The sequence below is a fragment of the Rhinopithecus roxellana genome, chromosome 1, assembly GCF_007565055.1.
Source record: "Rhinopithecus roxellana isolate Shanxi Qingling chromosome 1, ASM756505v1, whole genome shotgun sequence".
Classification (NCBI taxonomy): Eukaryota; Metazoa; Chordata; class Mammalia; order Primates; family Cercopithecidae; genus Rhinopithecus; species Rhinopithecus roxellana.
The window spans coordinates 117,777,133-117,798,110 of NC_044549.1; the positions used below are offsets into that span (position 1 = coordinate 117,777,133).

General features: G+C 44.4%; 1 protein-coding gene across 2 annotated transcripts; it reads right to left on the reverse strand.

Moving 5' to 3' along the window:
• Positions 1 to 547: 547 nt before the first annotated feature.
• Positions 548 to 15,956, reverse strand: CLDN11 (claudin 11). Of its 2 annotated transcripts, none has more exons than XM_010367812.2 (3): positions 15,505 to 15,956; positions 11,287 to 11,451; positions 548 to 2,109 (listed from the first exon to the last, which is right to left on the reverse strand). In XM_010367812.2, the coding sequence occupies exons 1-3, from the start codon at positions 15,728 to 15,730 to the stop codon at positions 1,877 to 1,879; spliced, it is 624 nt and encodes a 207-aa protein (XP_010366114.1). In that variant the 5' UTR covers positions 15,731 to 15,956; the 3' UTR covers positions 548 to 1,876. The 2 variants fall into 2 exon arrangements, with proteins under 2 accessions (XP_010366114.1, XP_010366791.1); XM_010368489.2 differs by lacking the exon at positions 15,505 to 15,956 and adding an exon at positions 13,461 to 13,572.
• Positions 15,957 to 20,978: the final 5,022 nt, after the last annotated feature.

The following is a 20,978-nucleotide window of genomic DNA, read 5'->3' on the forward strand; positions in this document are numbered from 1 at the left end:
TCTGCCAAAATAGATTGTAATGTGTTTTCTTAAACCAGGCCCGTAACTTGACAGAGTTTCTGGAACAGAAAACAAATAAAAATCAACTCAATGTGTCTTTGTCCAAAATGTCCAAACAGCTACATATGTATGTTTGAACAAAATGTATTTAGATATCATTACTTAAAGATCCAATAAAATAGGTTTCTTTAATTCTCCTTTGATACCTAGCCAATCAATTCCTTTACTAAGTGTTCAAAGTAGATGAAGGACATTAACTGCATAATGCTGAGAACTTTGTTTCTGATTGCTGCCCACTGATCGATGATTAAAGATGCCTTAAAGTCATCCCACTTCAGAAACCTAGAGAGCACGGAGGTTATGCTTTCATGACCACAAATTACCACGATACAGTGAATAAAATATAACTTTTCAATTATTCAAGGCAATGCAGAATTACTTGTTTTTGAAATCACTGAATACCTATAAATTACCAGTAGAGATTAATGAGATCTTTTTTTTTAATCAATAATGATACCTCTGGATACAACAGAAGATCGAAGGCCAGTTTTGCAGACAGTCTGTTATTTTATTGCACAGATTTCACTTAAAGAATAAAATGCACCATCAGTATTTGGAGAGTTTGGGGTCTCAGATACTGATATATACCATCAGTGTTTACACCCGTAAAGCCAAATTCAACAGTACAATTTATGTTAAACAACATCACTTCAAAATGGCTAACAATGCAAATAGAGAGAAAAGTGGGGGAAAGCTTTAAAAATGTGTTAGTTTGAAGCATATGAAAACGTAGGATTAAAAACTACATCATACAAACCTGAAATCAAAAATGTTTTGTGGAACATCAGTTAAAGTTATACTCACTTGCACTGTTATTTATTGCATAAAGTCTATGTGGTTCATTTCCTTCATATTGATGAATTGAGAATTTCAGGAAATCATGGTTATAAAAACGATCAATCTTGAAAAAGTATGTACAGATAAATGTAAAATCACAAACTAAAAAATATCCCTACCCTTGGCCCTCAGCTTACAAAAGGGAAAGTTTCCCATGGAAAGAAAGTTCCACTATTCCCCTCCCTCCCGCATCCCATGTCCCTATTGCTATCTTTTTCTGTCTCATACAAGTAAATGACCTTGAAGGGAAGAAACAAAAGCCATCTTTATGAGGCTCCCATTGTCAGCTGTATCAGTTTGAAAAGTGTCTTGGCCGGTGCGGTGACTCACTCCTATAATCCCAACACTTTGGGAGGCCGAGGCGGGAAGATACTTTGAGTCCAGGAGTTCTAGATCAACCTGGGCAACACAGTGAGCCCTCATCTCTACAAAAACCTTAAAAATTAGCTGAGTGTAGTGGTGGACACCTGTAGTCCCAGCTACTTGGGAGGCTGAGGCAGGAGGATCACTTGAGCCTGGGAGGTTGAGGCTACAGTGAGCCGAGATCACACCACGGCACTCCAGCCTGAGTAACAGAGTGAGGCCCTATTTAAAAAAAAAAAAAAGTCTTGTATTTCTCTTCCCCACCCCCACCTAACTCAGTGATGTTTGCAAAACATTTGAAATTAAAAGAAACAAAATATATATAATATATTTTTTAATAAACAGCAAAGGAATGCCCAAGAAAAGAGCTAATATTTGGCAATGCCATGAGAAAAAATGTACGGGCATTATCTGAGCTAGAGATTTCTTTAAAGGCAACCAAAAGATGGGGGAAAGGGAGAGAAGTTAAGACTACAAAATGCCAGACAGGATGCTTTTCTAGACCTTTGGCTTTAAAGCCTGGCAAAGGAGTGGGCTTCCCCCACACTGTGACTAGCAAACCTAGGGCCCTGAGCCCAGCATCTACAGCACCTCTGTGGGCAGCCGGGCAGCCCTCTTATACATGGGCACTCTTGGCATGCGTCGGGGAGCTAGAGCCCGAAGAGTAGTAGAAACGGTTTTCACCAAAGGCCTGGGCATCTCCAGCGCAGCAGAGGATGACACAGCCACCCACGAGGCACAGCACAGCACCAATCCAGCCTGCATACAGGGAGTAGCCAAAGCTCACGATGGTGGTCTCACGGTGGGCGCACACAGGGAACCAGATGGTGGCAACAATGGCGCAGAGAGCTGGAGAGACATGGAGAGGCCGTGACTGGGCGCACCCATCACACACCAAGCACGTGGGCAGGCCCACTCACTCCACATACACACACTTGTGGCTTCCAACCAGCTCCAAAAAGCTCCATACACATGGCTCTGCTCCCTCAACACTGAACCAATATGTAGCAGTTGGCATCTGTAGAAGAAGCTGACTGTTGGGTCCTTATTTTTTTCAGCAGGTGGCAGAAACAAAATAATTCCAATGTAAAGACCTAGAAATAAACCATTTAAGTCCAAAAAATATTTATTTGTATTTACTTGTATATCAACACTTCATATCTAGTTATAATTCTAAAATTAATATACTTACCTAATTATATTATAATTATCACTTTACATATCTATGTGTCATTGTAAGCTCTCTGAGTTCCTTGAAGGTAGGGTCCATGTCTTACTTATGTCTACCTTGGTACGAGGCAAATAGTATGTGCTCAATGTAGACCAGTTGAATGGCTGAATTATCTGAGCTATTCAAAAATGAGAAACGAGATGGCAGCCACCTCAATTTTCCACTCTATTTTCTCAGTTTGGTCAATTCACATTACAAAGATCTGGAGAAGGTATGAAATTTCTCTGTTGTGGTGAATGTTGCTAGATGAAAATGGAGTACCAGATAAAGGTTCAAGTTTGTGTTACGCTGTTCACAATCACAAAATCCCAACACACAAATGAATAGTCCTTGGAGTAGAAAAACTCACCCATTCAGGGGTCAAAATGGTAGAACTTTACTTTTGGTTTTGCACCAATCAATCTAATCTTCATTTTGGTTTTGATTTTATAGAGTAAAATAAGAAACAGCTTATACATCATGTAGTTTTTCACCTCTTTATAAGCAAAGTAACAAAACATGGGCAGGCAAGAGGCTATAAAGACTTTTTTATATTTTTTTCAAATCTCTAGACCAGCACTGTCAAATGGAGTAGCCACAAGTTATGTGGGACCATTGATCATTTGTCATGAGACTACTGAGATGAAGAACTGAATTTTGAATTTTCACTAATTTTAATGTAAATGGCCACATGTAGCTAGTGGCTACTGTACTGAACAACACAGCTCTAGACAAAGTAACTCCAAACCTCTTTAAGTTGAGATGACACATTAAAGTTGGCAGACAGAAAAATAATAACAATGATAATAATAACAATGAGGTTTCCATCAACAAATTAAGAAAGAATACTGCACTGCCAGTGTGACGTTTGCCACCAAGGATACCCTTATCACATTAAACTCAGCAAGCTTTTTTCTGATTTCTACTCACGGTGAGTGATTTTCTAACTTACTCTCTATGCCCGCAGAGAAGAAATATAATTTAACATAAGCAATCAAATCTAACAGCCTTGTATATTAGTTCTAAATGGAAAAAAGGATTGGTCTTACCCATTTTGAAACACCTTTTAAACAGTCTCATTGCATTTGTGTTGCTTGTAACGTAGATTCTTATTGGCAATAGATTAAACCACTACTACAAGCTGGGTATAGATACACATAAAAATATATGATCTCTATCCTTAAAAAGCATAGATCTCAAGAGGAAATCAGAAGGAAGAGAGTTAATTTGAAAAGCTATGAATTGCCCAGATTGGCTTTCTAACAGCCCAAATTCACTCCATTAATTATTTATAGATTATCTAAGAAGCTAAAATTGGCCAGGCATGGTGGCTCACACCTGTAATCCCAGCACTTTGGGAGGCCAAGGTGGGCGGATCACCTGAGGTCAGGAGTTCAAGACCAGCCTGGCCAACATGGCAAAACCCCATCTCTACTAAAAAATACAAAAATCAGCCAGGCATGGATGGTGGGCAACTGTAATCCCAGCTACTTAGGAGGCTGAGGCAGGGAGAATTGCTTGAACCCGGAAGGCAGAGGTTGCATGCAGTGAGTGGAGATCTCAGCACTGCACTCCAGCCTGGGCAACAGGGCAAGATTCTGTGTTTAAAAAAAAAAAAAAAAAAAAAAAAAAAAAAAAGCAGCTACAATCTATCCATATGCTAATGTTTCCTTTTTCTTAAAAAGTAATAAGCACAGTCATGCCAGCTTCTGTAATATTTTCATATGAGATACCATGAGAAGATGTATTTTCCTTCTGTGACTAGAATGTTCAAGAAGAGCAATGTGTACCTGAAACCTCCCTTTCTAGCTCAGGACTTTGCAAACCTCAGATGCAAGGGAAAGTCTTTTTCTTTCTCTTCTCTGACATGGATTCCAAATCAGGCACTCTTGGAGAATTGCTTGGCTATTATCAGAGTCTCTACTTTCAGCAAGACACAGAGAAAAACCTTTTTCTCTGTCAGAACAGGGGACTAAAATCCTCTTTTGGAGGGTTTCAACCAGAGAGAACTACCGTAGATTTTCCATAGCATGCACAATCTACTTACACAGCCCCAAACCTCAAAAGTGGGCATTCATTTTGCTGCGGGCAAAAACAGCAACCTAGCAAGGGCTTCCAAACACTTGTTTAGAAGAAAAAGAAGGGGAGTGAAAAGCTGAATTCTGTAGGGAAAAAAGTTCTAATTCCCAAACAACTGATATGATTCAAGCTAACTGATCTTTCCTATAAACAATTAACTGGTCTCAAAACAACTCAGGGTTCAAATCAAGTTTTATATTTTTCAACTATACTGTATTTACACATACAGCACATGTGCACACACGTGCAGGAAAGCATTCCCCACATCCAATGTAAACGTAACGTTCAGGTTTAGTTTAGATTTTATAGAATAAGACAAGAAACTGCCTCTAAATTCATTTAATTATTCCCTTAAGCAAATAATAAAACAAGATTATCTTCACACAGGGAAATAAGTAGGCTCAATATCCCAAAAGTAACCATCAGTCTTGGTTTTGAGTATTTTAGGGATTTTGTTAGGTTTTATTCCAATATAAATCATTAGAAAAAGGGAAAAATCAGAAAAAGGTCTAAACATTTCATACAATGAACCTCCATAGGGATGGATGAGTGAACGGGGGAACGAATGGATGGATGGATGAGAAGTAGTCTCATTTCAATTCCACCTTTCACTTCATACACACCAAAACTGAGGTCCAAAGACATAAAATCTTATTGTGAGTTTAACACACCTAAAGTCGCAAGCTCATCATTGACCTCTAATTAAAGATTTCCTTCTCTTATAATTCACACAAAACAAGGCAAATGAGTGCCAGCAGGCTCTTTACTTCCTAGGAGACAAATGAACCCTGGGTGGAATTCCTGTGGCTCTCAAAGATGAATCACATCAAAACCACTAAAAAATGACAGACTACCACACAACATGAAAGGAAATGAGAGGCTCACTGAAAACAGTGACCTTCAATTGAACTCAAAATGAAAAATGTTTAAAAACTAAAAAAGGAGAATTTACTCAATTTCAGCAATGGTTTCAAGGAAGAAAGGGATATGTTTTGTCCAGTAAAGTTAAAAACGCGAGTCAAATCATTACTTAACTTAAAAACATGTGAAATAGTAATAGAACTGGCCAAAAAAATTGCCTTTCTTAAAGACATAGAAGGTCTGATAGATTTATTTTTATTTGCAAACCCAAAAAGATGAGTTTGGAATGGTTCTCTCTGTCATTTGGGAAAAATAAAGAAAATGTTTTTCTAAAAAGTCAGTTACCTGTAAGGTCAAGAAAATTGAAGAAAGACAAAGGAAATTTTTGTTCTTTTTCTTTTTACATCATCAGAATGTATTTTTAAATTAAGTCTCTAAAAACAAGACAGTAATTTTAGCACTCAGATTTTTCAGTCTTTCTCCTCTTCTGCCTTCAGAAGATGCAATAGTTAACTACACAAGGTGGGGGGGTACCATTTGTTGTTGGAGAACAGAAAGTAAAACTGAGGCATATTCTTAGCTAAAAATGAGAAGGAGGAGAAGGAGGAAGAGAAGGAGAGAGAAAGGGAAGGGAGAAGAAAGCTTCACTATGTAAAGACAGATATATCTAAACCTGGTCCTCTCCTAAGTAGGATTCCTTGCTCTTCAAAGAATAAAATTGTTTGCCTCTTTTGAGAACAAGTTTCAAATAATGCAATACAATACATTATTTAATTGATAAGATATGCCTTGTTAAAAACTAAGAATGATGGTGACATGACCAAACGGAGAATATTTGAGAAGTCCATTTTAAAGCAAGGAAATGTAAGTGTGGCTTTTAATCTCTTTAGAGATGAGATGACACATGGTAATACATGGAGTTAAACAAACAAAGTTAAAAAAAAATCAATACAGGTGTGTTTGACTTTGGAGGTAACAACTGAGAGACAGACAGACAGACAGACAAAGAGACAGAGAAAGACAAGATCAGTGGGCACTGACATTTCTTCCTCCTTCCAATAAACCTACTTTTTTTTTTCTTTTTTTTTTTAGATAGGGTCTCTGTCACCCAGGCTGGAGGGCAGTGGTGCAATCTCAACTCACTGCAGCCTCGTTCTCCTGAGCATCGATCCTCAGCCTCCTGAGTAGCTGGATCACAGGTGCATACCACCAGGCTGGCCTAACTTTTGTATTTTTAGTAGAGATGGGGTTTTGCCATGTTGGCCAGGCTGGTCTCGAACTCCTGGGCTCAAGCAATCTGCCCATGTTGCCCTTCCAAAGTGCTAGATTACAGGCGTGAAATACCACGCCTAGCCCCAATGAACCTTTTCTCAAGCTTTGTCACTTTCCACTGAAAGGCCTTTTTTTTTTTTTTTTTTTTTTGAGACGGTCTCACTCTGTTGCCCAGGCTGGAGTGCAGTGGCATGATCTCAGCTCACTACAAACTCCACCACGTGGGTTCAAGCAATTCTTGTGCCTCAGCCTCCCAAGTAGCTGGGATTACAGGCACCTGCCATACCTGGCTAATTTTTGTATTTTGTGTTTTTTGGTTGGTTTTTTTGTTTTCTGTTTTTTGAGACGGAGTTTCACTCTTGTTGCCCAGGCTGGAGTGCAATGATGCAATCTCAGCTCACTGCAACCTCTGCCTCCTGGGTTCAGGTAATTCTCCTGCCTCAGCCTCCCGACTGGCTGGGAATGCAGGCGTGTGCCACCATGCCCAGCTAATTTTATATTTTAAGTAGAGACAGCGTTTCTCCATGTTGTCAGGCTGGTTTCGAACTCCTGACCTCAGGTGATCCACCCACCTCAGCCTCCCAAAATGCTGGGATTACAGGTGTGAGTCACCACGCCCAACCCTGAAAGAACTTTCCAAAGAACAATTTCTAACACAAAGCAAAATTTTCATTAAAGTCATTTAAATTATTTGACTTCTTACATTAGTAATAGCAAAAACAAAAACAAAAAATACTTCCTTGATATGCTAAGATTTCCTTTAAAAAATCTAAAGACTGGAAGAAATGGAGAAGTGGAAAGATGAAGCATGTATTATAGTCATAAGTTGATCACTGTTGAGGAGGTTGGGTTCACGGGGGTTTATTATACTATTCCTCTAATTTTACATAGGTCTGATATTTTCCACAATAAAAATGTTCTTAAAGACCTTCTTGGCCGGGTGCGGTGGCTTACAGCTCAGGAGTTTGAGAGCAGCCTGCCCAATATGGTGAAACTCCATCTCTACAAAAAATACAAAAATTAGCCAGGCATGGTGGCACATGCCAGTAATCCCAGCTAGTCAGGAGCCTGAGGCAGGAGAATCGCTTGAACCCGCGTGGCAGAAGTTGCAGTGAGCCAAGATTGTGCCACTGTACTCTAGCCTGAGCAACAGAGCAAAGCTCCATCTCAAAAAACAAAAAAATAAAAATAAGGAAATTAGACATGATTGGAAGAATACCCAGCTGCTCTCTGGGTATTTTTTTAACCAGCTAACCAACAATAACAAAAATAATAGCAACCATTTATTGAGCACTTACTATGTGCCAGATCCTATGCTAAATAATTTTCACACATCACTTCACTGTTTTTACTAACTTGAGAAGCAGGCGTTATTGTTCCCATTTTATGGAAGGGACCAGAGACATTAAGGAACTGCCCTAGTTCACACAGCCAGAAAGTAGTAGATTCCAGATTCAGCACAGTTGGATCTGATTCCAACTGATAAGATCAAACAATTCAGGGCATAGGCACCTCCTGCCTTGGCAGGAACTCTTGAAAAGCCACAAACAGATTGGCCTCAAATCCACCACAGATCTGAGAGCCTGCTGCTCCTGCGCTACTCATCTGGCTTTAGAAACAACTGGCTCCTATTTCTTCCTCCACAGCAGGAACCAAATCCTCACACCATTAAATGTAACTGCTGAGAAGATAACGCTGTACAACACACATAATTTTTTTAAGGTTTCACAAAAATAATGACAGATTTTCAAGTGTCAGAAAAAACAGATTTTAATTAGCAGTGTTCACAGTTCCCATACCAGGACTAGCTGTGATACTGTGTCCAGTTCCCAGGCCCCTGAACGCCAGGGGATGCCTCATCTTCTTTAGTCGAATGAGGTTTTCGCCCAGCCCCATTCAGTGACCCTGAGGACCCTGCCCAGGCCTAGTGCTGGCTTCTCTGAGGGAGTGGCAGAAAACAGTCCAGAGGAACACAAAGGGAGCCTTCACTCCCCGTGCTCCTCCCACCACTGCCAACAGGGGAAACAAGGCACTTGGGGCTCCGTGGTGAGAAGACCTAGAGGAGATCAGCAGGTGCCACGCCTGAGACAATGAGCTTTACATTTCCAGAGCTAGCTCGTTCCAGTGAAAACAACATCCAACCCAAAGGCAGTGGTGACCCACTGAGAAATAAATCCTGATAGGAGCAAAGCAGGCAGACAATATCGGAAATGCAAGGCCATAAAAGTGCAATGAGGGGACTCCAGTGAGTGTCCGGAAACGGGCAGCCTCCTTGGGTGGGGTCAGATCCCTCAATGTCCTGCCTCCCCCATAGTTTCACTCCAGACAGGCAAACAAGGACTGAGGCACTCACCCACTCCCCAGTCCCACCTCATTTCTTCCTCTGTGATTCTGACTATCTACATTAACCCACTTTTAGGAGACAAAGAAAAACAAATTCAGCTAGGAAGTTTCAAACTACCGGCTGCTTTTAGGGTAGTTTTTTTTAAAGCTATCTATGTATACTTTGCTTTTATCCCTCTATTTTTCCAGGGTTTGTGTGTTTGTTTTAGTGTGTTCTCTTACTTGCGGATACCTGTGACACTCATACGGAAGGCCAGAATTTCTAAACATGAGCACCCAATACAACGGACCCATCTTTTGGCTCTGCCATCCTCAGAGCCCAGGAGAACCTTCTGGGACTTCTGTGAGAATGTGAGGAAAGTAACAAACAGCAAGTGTCTAGGAGAAGGGTTTCACCTGGATGCTGCAAACCCAGTTTACTTGTGGAGCTTTGACTTTCCTGTTGGAAAGGGAGTTGGACACACAGATCTGACCTCCATAGAGCAGGGCAAGAGGGGGCCCCTGTAAGTCAGATAAAGCACCGGATGCTGATGTGTGTTCCGTGTGATACTGGCACACAAATTCTTTGTGGCTGGAACCAAAATTTCCACATTCAGATTTTTCTCTGGAAATTACAGTGGTCTTTTCACTCCTGTTAACACATAAACACACACACACACACACATACACCTGTGGCTTCACAAGAACCTGCAAACCTCCGTCCCTTTGCAATCCTGGAAAATGGTGCCCCCCTCCATGTCCCCTCACCTTACTGGTGTCATTGTGAGTGTGAGGCCTCCAGATGGGAGGTACCCACCACTAAGTGGCGTCAACCCACACAGAATCCTGATGCCTATTCTTACCCCTCAAATTCATCATCTGCTATGCCAATCTGGGGGTATGAACTCCTTGTTTCAGAAGAACATGATTTTATATCTAACCCATACCCAGTCTAATTTCTTCTCACTGATACGTGCACTTTGCAACAAGAGTTGTTGTTCTTAAAATTCATATCGTCTATTAGGATTTAGAATGTGCTGATAAAACTAGCATCTGAGGGGATAAAAATGGAGAGAAATGAAATCACTGACGAGAATAGAGCTAGAAGGACCCTCCACAGGTTGTTAAATGAAGCCCTCTATGTGCAGGTATAATCAGCAAAACCAAATGAGCACAGGCCGTTTCCTGTCCCTGGACTGTCCCTCCCCTCAATTCATGACCAGCCCACCTTCTCTTCAAGTCTCAGGGCTTATTGCTGGGTTCTTCTGCTCTGGAAACTCATCCAGTCCGGGTTAGGTGTCTTCCTATGTGTATGCACAGCCTGTATACCTTTTCTACATGAATACATACCATATTCTATTGAGGTGTTCAAGTACACTCAAAGCAAAGATGGCCTATTTTCCCCAGTGACCCCAGTACCTACCATGGTGCCTGGCCCATATGCTCAAGGAAGGCTTGCTGAGTTAAAGGATGGAGCCATCACCTGGTGGTCTAACCACCCTCAACTCCTGACTTTTCTCTTGCCTTCCTCTTTACTTTTTTCTTTCTTTTTTTTTTTTTTTTTTTTTTTTTTTTTTTTTTTTTTTGGAGTTGCACTCTGTCACCCAGGCTGGAATGCGGTAGAGCGATCTAAGCTCACCGCAACCTCTGCCTCCTGGGTTCAAATGATTCTTCTGCCTCAGCCCCTTATCGAGTAGCTGGGATTACAGGCATGCACCACTATACCTGGCTAATTTTTGTATTTTTAGTAGAGATGGGGTCTCACCATGTTGGCCAGGCTGGTCTCGAACTTCCAACCTCAGGTGATCCGCCCACCTCGGCCTCCTTCTTTATTAACTGAGTTTCTCAGTCTTGCCTGCACATAAGCATCACCTGGGAAGCTTTCAAAAAATATCTTTGCCTGGCCTGATGCCCAGAAAATTCTGATTCAATTGATCTGCTGTGGGACCTGGGCATAGGTGTTCAAAAAGGATTCCACTGTGAAGACTGGAAGGCTTCCGTCTTTCAGGTCTTTCCCTTAGGTATTTCCTACCTTCAAAATCCTCTTTCTCTTTCTCTTTTTAAACTTATCTTCATGTTCAGTGACTCCCAGAGACATTACTTAGCCCTCTATGTAAACTGCCCATAAAATACAAAGGGATACAGATTGTGGGGGTCCATCCCCCACTGGGTTCACTTGGCTTCCCTTCACATTTCTCTTGAACTTGAGAAGCAGCAACCACAAGATCTGAGATTCATCAGGCTCCCTCATAGGTGGGGTACCATTGAGAAAGCTGTCTTACCCAGCAGAATGAGCAAAACACCAGCCAGCTGGGCCCGCCTGTACTTAGCCACACCGGGCTCATGGCCCATCCGGATGCAGGGAAGAACAGTCAGCAGCAGTAAAATGGCTGGCAGACCCAGGACTGAGGCAGCAATCATCAGGGCACGGCAGGCCTGCACGTAGCCTGGGAACAAGAGAGCAGATGGGAAAGGTTAGACCACGGGGTTCTCTTGCTTCCTGAGTCCTGCCTTAGGGGAATTCAGCACCATCTCCCTTCCTCCCTCTTGGCCCATTCCAGGACTTAGAAGGTGCTAGTATTGTCCAAGGTCACTAAGCACTTTTCAACTTTTAAAACAACTCAGCAAGAAAAAAGGAGGCTGGAGAGACTAAATGGGGACCCCTGGTTTAGGCCACTTGGCCAAGTTTCCGGGATGGAGGGGCCAAGAGTCCATTTACATTATTACATCCCCATGAGAAAGTTCAGATGAAAACTCAAATCTCCCAAGAATCATTCTGTGAGGGCCTCTATTGGTTCCAGTCTGCTATTGATAGCTCTACTTGTCTGACCCTGGGCAAGTTACTTAACCATGATGTCTTATTTTCCACATCTATAAAGTAACAATAGGCCAGGCACGGTGGCTCACACCTACAATCCCAGCACTTTGGGAAGCCAAGGCAGGTGAATCCTCTGAGGTCAGGAGTTCAAGACCAGCCTGGCCAACATGGCAAAACTCTATCTCTACTAAAAATACAAAAATTAGCCTGGTGTGGTGGTGTACGCCTGTAGTCCCAGTTACTCGGGGAGGCTGAGGCAGGAGAATCACTTGAACCTGGGAGGTGGAGGTTGCAGTGAGCTGAGATAGAGCCACTGCACTCCAGCCTGGGTGACAGAACGAGACTCTTTCTCAAAATAAATAAATAAATAAATAAATAAAGTATTGATAATAATGTAATAGTACCTGCATCTCTCTAACAGAATTCTACTGAAGATTACATTAGTTAATTTATGCAGTGCTTAAAACGGTGCCTATACCAAATCCTCAAAAAAGGTTAATTGTTATCATTGGTGCTCTTTGTCCGTCTCAGTGCAGTGCTTTCATCTCCAGGTGTCCTAGGTGATTTTCTCCTAACCATGTGCTTTCATTCACATTGGCTGTGGCCCTAACCCAGATTAAGCTAAAATTCAGGCTTCCTCTCTTTGCTGTCTCCCCAGAGGCTGTCCTCATGGATCCTGCCCCTAAATGGTTGGGTGCCATCTGCCTCCCCCACAGTACCCTGGGCATCCTTCCCCAGCTGTCCATCATTGCTTAAAAGGCATCTCTCCAGCCCTCAGGGTTCCTGGATGGCAGACACCTGCCTTGGTATTCATGGAGTTAACACAGTGCCCACAACAGATCATGGAAACAATTGCGAATCAAGGAACCCCGTCTCTACTAAAAAATACAAAAAACTAGCTGGGCAAGGTGGCGGGCGCCTGTAGTCCCAGCTACTCGGAGGCTGAGGCAGGAGAATGGCGGTAAACCCGGGAGGCGGAGCTTGCAGTGAGCTGAGATCCAGCCACTGCACTCCAGCCCGGGCGACAGAGCGAGACTCCGCCTCAAAAAAAAAAAAGAGAACTGAAAAACAGAAGTGTAGAGAAAAACTACATGAACTTTATCCTGTCAAGTAAAATGCCAAGTAAAAACTTTATTAAGAAACAGATTACAATATGTGTCATATTTATTTAGAATAACTCTGACAAGACACTGGGAGAATTTCATAGACAAATTTGTTTCACTTTTAAATGTAATGTTTCTCATTAAAACTCTCCCTCCTCTTAAAAAAGGGGGGGGGGGGCGCATTTATTACTCTCCCTTTTTTGCTCAGAAGGAACTAGTACTAGTGGCCTGGGTGAGGCAGAGTTCATAGCAAAGCCAGGAAACTAAACTAGCCCGGCATCCGCCTCACACACCAGGACCCTCACGTGCAAAGTCCTAATTTCAACGCTGTCTCTTAGCAAGGTACATTTTACCAGAATTCGGACTTCACAAGGGCCCTCTTCCAGCACTGCCCATCTCAGCTCCTTCAGAATTAAAGATAATCAGTCAAGTATCTACTGACTTGAAGATCTCCAGAAAGGAGCTCCAGGAAGTCTGAGGCCCATCCCCTGACCCAGCCATCTGCCCCTGCGGCTTGTAGAGAGCCGGCACCCACACAAAGGAGGCAGTCAACTGGCAATGCAGGTTCTGAAATCCACGGCACTGGCTGTCCACATGCTACAGTGCCAAGGCCATGTCCGGACACCAAAAGATGGGGACTGAGGACTGTTACTGCCTCCACCCAAAGTGTGACGGAGGGGGAAGGCAGGAAGGACTAGCACCGCCCCCCACTCCCCCAATATGCACTCCCCTCTGGAGGACAGCCTTTGTTCTCTGAAAACAAACCACTTGGCACTGAATGCTCAGTAAAGTTAATTTCAGGAGAAGGAAGCAAAGGTAATTTTATGCTTCAAAGATCCCTACAAATACCATGCCCAGCTTTTAGTAAAATACTACAGCTACCATTCATGAAGCATCTACTATCTCAAAAGAGATTACATTTCTTATCTCATTTAATCCTCAAATAATCGTGAAAGATGGGTGGTTGATCTGATTTTAACTTTTTCAAAAGAAGACAACCGTGGTTCCCTGATGCTAGCAATTTGTCCCCCGTCACCCAGATTGTGAGTCCTGGATCCCGGAGGCTGGCCTGGGCCTGCCAACACCAGCATTAGCCAAAGCTGAGTCTAGATCTGGGTTCGTTGACCTCTGGCCTTCTGAAAGTTCAAAATGAAGTAAAGGATAGTGTAAGGCAAGCCAGGCAAGCACTGCCCACAGCTATTGTGTGCCAGAGGCCATGCCAGGTCCAGAAGAGGAAGCAAAGAGAATTAACAGGACGCCATCTCTATCTTCAAGGAATTTAAAACGTAGTGGGAGAACTTCACTCACGAACAATCAACAAAAAACAAGATAAAATGTGCCTTTGTGGGGATAAGAGCCAAGGACTAGGCAGCGAGGAGGAAGGAGGGATTCAGATTCCGACTGCGAGGACTGGAAATAGGGGGTGCTTGGAGGAGGCTTAAGGGGCGAGCAGAGTCTTTTATCTGACTGGCGGCTTCAGGGACAAGTTTCTCCCCATCTTGAGGAAACCGGGAAAATCCTTTAAGTGAGCACAATCCACGAAGGCTGGGGGGCAGAAGCCCACCTTGTAGAGACCGGGACAAGGACATGCCTTTGGGGCAGGACAGAGATTCCAGCAGAAAACCAAGGGGGTGCCCCCGACCTCGCCATTGCCCAGCTGGCTCGTGGTTTGAATCTGAATTGAGACTGTCGCCCAGAACGTTTCCACAGGACACATGTGAAGATGTGGCCCCTGGCCCGCGTTAGGCTGTCAATTTTTAGCTCCCCTTTCCACTCTGAGGCACGCTGGCGGGGTGGCGGCGAGCGACCCTCGGCGGAGCGCTCCGTGTCTCCCCAGTGGAGTCCGCCCTCCGAGGAGCCCCTGCTCGTCCCTATCCAACCCAGCGGCGCGGTGCGGGAGCCGGCGTCACCGCAGCCCCGCGGTCGGACGCGCCCACAGCAGGGGCGGGGGCAGCGGAGATGGCCCTGGGCACGTGCGGGAATCAACCTGTCATTTCCCAAACCAAGCAGCCCAGAGCGCCTTGGACGTGAATCGCTCAGCGGCTGGGCGGACAGAGCTAGGAGGGCTCTAACCTGAATGGGGCGCTTCGCCCATCCTATGAGGACCGGAAAACTCAGCCTAAGCCGGTTCGATTCTCCTGTCCGCTTGTGTTACACGCTCCTTCTCACCTCTGCGGGCGGAATCTAACGCGAAGGCTCGGCGCCCCGGGGAAGGCCGGGCGGGAGCGGGAAGCACTTTGGGAAGCGGACGGTGGAAGGATGCGGGCTGGGGCCGCAGTAATTAATACGGACTCAGTTCCTATTATATATTCCGGTTTGTTCATTCTCAAGGTGACTCGGCCAGTGTTACCACCGGCCACAATGCCACTTTACCCCAAATTCCAAATAAGAATACTGAGGCCTAGAGAAGTTAAGTTCGGGGCTGCCTAATTCTTCTACAACAATGTGGGACTAGGGATGTCAAAAACGAACCCAAAGGTCTTTAAGCCCCCAAAATGTCTCTGTGACCGCCGTCTAATATCCCGCTCTTTACCCAGAGGATAAGGATTGGGGAGCCGCCGCCAAGCTCGTGTCCTTACCCGGCAGGATGAGGATGTCCACCAGGGGCTTGCAGTGGTACAGCCCCGTGGCCATGACGCAGTCGGCCCACAGCCCCTTGGAGCCCAGCTCGTCCAGCTTGCGACAGGTGGGGATGGTGTAGCCGCAGGTCACCACCCAGTCATTGGTGGAGGTGGTCACGATGACGCCGATCCAGCCCACGAAGCTCGTGACGAAGCCCACCACCTGCAGGCACGTGGCTACCATGGTGGGCGCCAGTTCGTCCCCGTGCCTCGCCCCTCACGGCTGTGCCTGGGTCCGGGCTGGACAGTGCCTGCCCAGGTACGTCTCCCACGCTCGCGAGTCGCTGGAGGGCGACGGCCCGAGGCGGGACACTGGAGGCGGAGGTTGGCGCGGGAGGCTGCGAGCTCAGCGGCTAAGGGCTCACGGCGGGGATAGCAGAGCTGCTGGGCAGCGCGCCCCCGCCCCCTCTTTAAGCCCCGCGGCTCCGGCCGGCGAACACCAATCGGCGGCAGCCCCGGGGCGCGCCGGCCAATCGCGGGGCGGGGCCGGGAGGGGAGTGTGAAGGGGAGCAGAGCAACCCCAGGGGGGCCATTGGGCCGCCTCGCCCGGTCCGCAGCGCAGTCCCGCGATGCAAAGTAAGAGAATTCCATCCAGGTCCAAAGAAACGTAAAGCGCAAAGAGGGCGTGCGTTTGTCGAGAGTTCTGTTTTGCTGCGACTGGTTTCTCTTCTTATAAGCCCCTCTCTCCTCTCAGTCTCTGAGTCTCCCTTCCGCTCCGACCCTCCTCAGTTCCTCCCTGCTCGCTCCTTCTTCCCTGCTGCGAGCACTGCAAGGGCGCTCGGTACAGTCCTCCGACGACCCAGGATTGTGACAGCCTGAAAAGTGCCGTAGGGACAGATGCGAAGCATTCAGTACACACAGTTACTAGAAGAAAGAAAACGATGCTTTTCAGTGGTTGAACATCATCAACGGCAAACGTGGCCATGGTAATGGTGGCAACAATAGCAACTCACATTTATCGAGCTGTGTTATATATTATGCAGATGCATTTTACATGCATTAGCTCATTTAATTCTCATAACAGCCTTTAAGGTAGGAACAATTGTCAATTACACATACTAGGCCGGGCGTGGTGGCTCACACCTGTAATCCCAGCACTTTGGGAGGCCGAGGTGGGCGGATCACCTAAGGTCAGGAGTTCGAGACCAGCCTGACCAACATGGTGAAACCCCATCTCTACAAAAAATATAAAAAGTAGCCGGGCATGGTGGTGCATGCCTGTAATCCCAGCTATTTGGGAGGCTGAGGCAGGAGAATAACTTGAAGGAGATTGCAGTGAGCCAAGATTGAGCCACTGCACTCCAGCTTGGGTGACTGAGACACCGTCTCAAAAGTAAACAACAACAACAACAAAATTACAGTCACTAGCCATAGAGAAACAGCACGAGAAGGTTAAGTTGCCCAAGTTCACACAGCTAGGAAGGGGTAGACACCATGGGCCCATCTCATCCCTTTCATGAACCATTTCTGGGAAACTGTCCTGATTATCAGTCTAAAAATTCCTAAAGGGTTCATGTGTCCCATTTCAGATGCATTAAAAGCTACAGCGGACTTCTCTGGCTCACTGTAAATAAATTAATATCTGTACCCCACTGAGAAAACTGCCTAGCCCAGAATGAGCACTCTGATAGTAGAAAGCTATCATCATCACCATCAACATCATTAAGCCACCATGCATACAAATAGGCCCCATTATCTGCACCTTTTTATTCAGATAGGGAAGTCCTCCTTGAGCTGTATTTACATTCAACAGTTTTCACTCCCTTTGAAACATTTGGCTTATCTTATTATTTCCTTGGATCCATTCCCTTGGACCACTGCCTCCTCACCAATCATGAGACTTAAACGTGTGAGGATTTCAGCAAGCACAAAAACTTCCTGCTCAGCATTCTAAAATCTAAGATAGAACCATAAATCACAGGTACTGAGCTTTCCCAAAGCCAGCCCTAACGCTGGTTATCAGTGCAATCACCATGTCTTCTAGGAAAGCCTGGACTTGAGGAGACAATTACATTTCCCTGGAGACCCCAAGGAAATCAAGTGCGCACACAGAAATGGCTCTTGTAATTGATAGCAGAGTGTCAAGTACAAGGGTCACAGTAATCACCCAGGAAGCACGGTGACTAAGAACGCAGGTCAACTGCCCAAGTTCAAATCTTGGCTCCATTACTTTCCGGCTGTGGGACAAAGTGACTTTATCATTCTTGGCCTCCTTTTCTCATTTGTAAAATGAGGATGAAAACTGTACTTACCTCATAGGCTTTTTTATTATTCTGTGAGTTATTAGGTTGGTGCAAAAGTATTAAACATAATGGCAAAAACCATGATTGCTTTTGTACCTAACCTAATCATACAGATGCAGAACTTAAAGTAACATTTGGTACAAAATAAGTGTTCAGAAATCCCTGGCTAATGTGATGCTTCAGAACATTGTCGTTGTTGTTGTTGTTTTGAGACAAGATCTCACTGTGTCACCCCGGGTACAGTTCAATGGCGTGATCATGGCTCACCGTAGCCTTGAACCCCAGGACTCAAATGATCCTCCCACCTCAGCTTCCTGAGTAGCTAAGACTACAGGCATGAGTCACCATGCCCAGCTAATTTTTTTTTATTAGTAGTAAAGAGAAGTTCTCACTATGTTGCCCAGGCTGGTCTTGAACTCCTGTGCCCAAGCAATCCACCTGCCTTGGCCTCCCAAAGTGCTGGGATTATAGGCGTAAGCCAGCACGCTTGGCCTGATTTTGCATTCTTATGTATCCTCCCTATATTCATATGAGTTTGATTTGTGGAAACTATTCCATAGGAGTATGTTCCGAGTGAGCCACTGTGTGTGGGGGACGTTTTATCACCAGGGTCTATGGACTGAATGTTTTCAGATATTTCCTTATAACACTTTTTAAAAATGGCTTTTATGCTAAGTACAACATAAAACATAAAACCCAAGCAACATTAACTTACTGGAAAAGCCCTCATGAAATCTGCACTCTTATGCCTCCATTAGAATTTGACATTGGAACCATGAAACTTCAACCAATCAGAATTCGATAATGCCCAGATCATCCACAGGTTACATACACATAGTGTTTGTAAAGCCAGATTTCAGAACTCAGGCACTAAATGGTTTAAAAAAAAAAAAAATTACCAGATTTTTTTTGGTGTCTTGGACTGGGACCTCCTAGGTTCACATTCTGTCTTCACCACTTGAGCTGGCCCTTCACCTACGTGACTCTCAGGTTCTTCATGTACAAAGTGAGATAGTAAATGCTCCCTTAGGGTAAGGTGAGGATCAAGTGAGATAATTTATACGAAGTACTCAGCATAGTGCCCAGCACTGCTGGACACTCATTCACATTAGACACTGTTAGAATGATTTATAGGCAGCATAGATCAATTGGAAATGGGAGTTGCCTTTGGTAGAGATACAAGCTAAATAATTAGGTTATTATTATCATTATCCAATGAAAGAAATTGTAAAGCCAGTGTCTAATCCATTCCGGCATAGATGTACAAAAGGCCACTTGAGGAGGCCACAAGATGTAACCTGTTTGAATTCATTTGCCCAAGGTAAAGAGAGGGCTTGTCCCTTCAAAAGGAAGGCAGGAAACCGTGGAAGCAAAGAGAACTGGAGGCCAAGAGGCAGAGAGACGCAATGGGAATCCTTGACTATTTTCAGAGTCTGTGGCTCACAGACTCTGAGGATGCAGTGCCATTAGCAAGGCTCTGTAGGGTGGGGAGTCCCTCAAGCTATCTCAGCTGAGATTTTTGCTAAAATCATCCACATTGGGGCCGGGCACAGTGGCTCACGCCTGTAATCCCAGCACTTTGGGAGACCAAGGCGGGCGGATCACGAGGTCAGGAGTTTGAGATCAGTCTGACCAACATGGTGAAACCCCGTCTCTACTAAAATATAGATAGATAGATAGATAGATAGATAGATAGATAGATAGATAGATAGATGATAGATAGATAGATAGATTAATTAGCCGGGCATGCTGGCAGGCGCCTGTAGTCCCAGCTACTCAGGAGGCTGAGGCAGAAGAATCGCTTGAACCTGGGAGGTGGAGGTTGCAGTGAGCCGAGATCGTGCCATTGCACTCCAGCCTGGGCGACAAGAGCAGACTCCATCTCAAATATATATGTATATATACAAAATTAGGCAGGCATGGTGGCGCATGCCTGTAATCCCAGCTACTCGGGAGGCTGAGGCAGGAGAATCGCTTGAACCCAGGAGGCAGAGGTGGCGGTGAGCCAAGATCGCACCATTGCACTCCAGCCTGGGCAACAAGAGCAAACTCTGTCTCAAAAAAAAAAAAAAAAAAAAAAAAAAAAACATCTACATTGCTTGGCTGTGTCTCTCCTCCCAAACCCTCTTTGTGATTAAGACCTGACTTCCCATGCAGCACAACTTACTAAACTGATATTCTGGGTTTGCACAATCTCAGGTACCTTTCAGTTGTAAGAGTCAGTCTCTCAAGGTCTAATCACCCTAATAATCACCAGATAAATGTCTAATCACCAGATAAATGTCAATGATTGGTCCCCAGACCATCCAGACAAAGGTTTTCTCAGTTAATTTTTTCTCAGCAAACTCTGCCATGCCATCGCTTCACATTTCTACAGTACATATCAGAACTAGGAAAGTATAGCTGAGACCTGATTTCAGGCCTTCTATCCCTAAGTCCAATGTTTTTTTCCATTATAAAAAAAATGTAAGACAAGTCATATGCTCTATGGCTTGAGCATAAGTTCGTTCCTTCATCTTATTCTTATTCAAAGGTATTTGAAGGGGGGGATTAGGGGATTAGGGCCTGTAAGGCCCTAAAACCCAGGTGTGAACTAAACAAAGGAAAAGTCTTGGTTAACTGTTCTTCTACCATTTACACCTAAAAATAGTTAAACTAAAATGCTATTCAGTTAGAGCACAAATGCACATCACGAGGCAGATGTGACTGCTGGCAAGCATCAAAAACCCACATTGAGAGCAAAGTTTGGGCCAAGGAGTAAGCTCTTAGCGCCTGCTAGTGGTTATCTTTTATCATTGCATGGCTGGTAAAAAACGGAAGGGAGCTGTAACTTGTAGAGAAATATGATTAACCTCAGCTTCGCACATTCCAAATGAGGGATAATTAAACCCATCTGGAATGTGTATTTCTCTGTGGAAGTTTTCTTCATATATTTAAAAAAGGTGATTCACCTCTTTAGAAAACTAAACATGAAAACACAGGACATATATGAAATTACTTAAGCAAGATTATTCATTTAAAAAATCAATTACTTCTACTAGGCTGTCATTTAGTTAGTTAGTTAGTTAGTTAGTTAGTTAGTTAGTTAGTTAGAGACAGAGTCTTGCTGTCCCCCTGGAGGCTGGAGTGTGGTGGCACGAACATAGCTCACTGTAACTTCAAACTTCTGGGCCCAAGTGATCCTCCCAC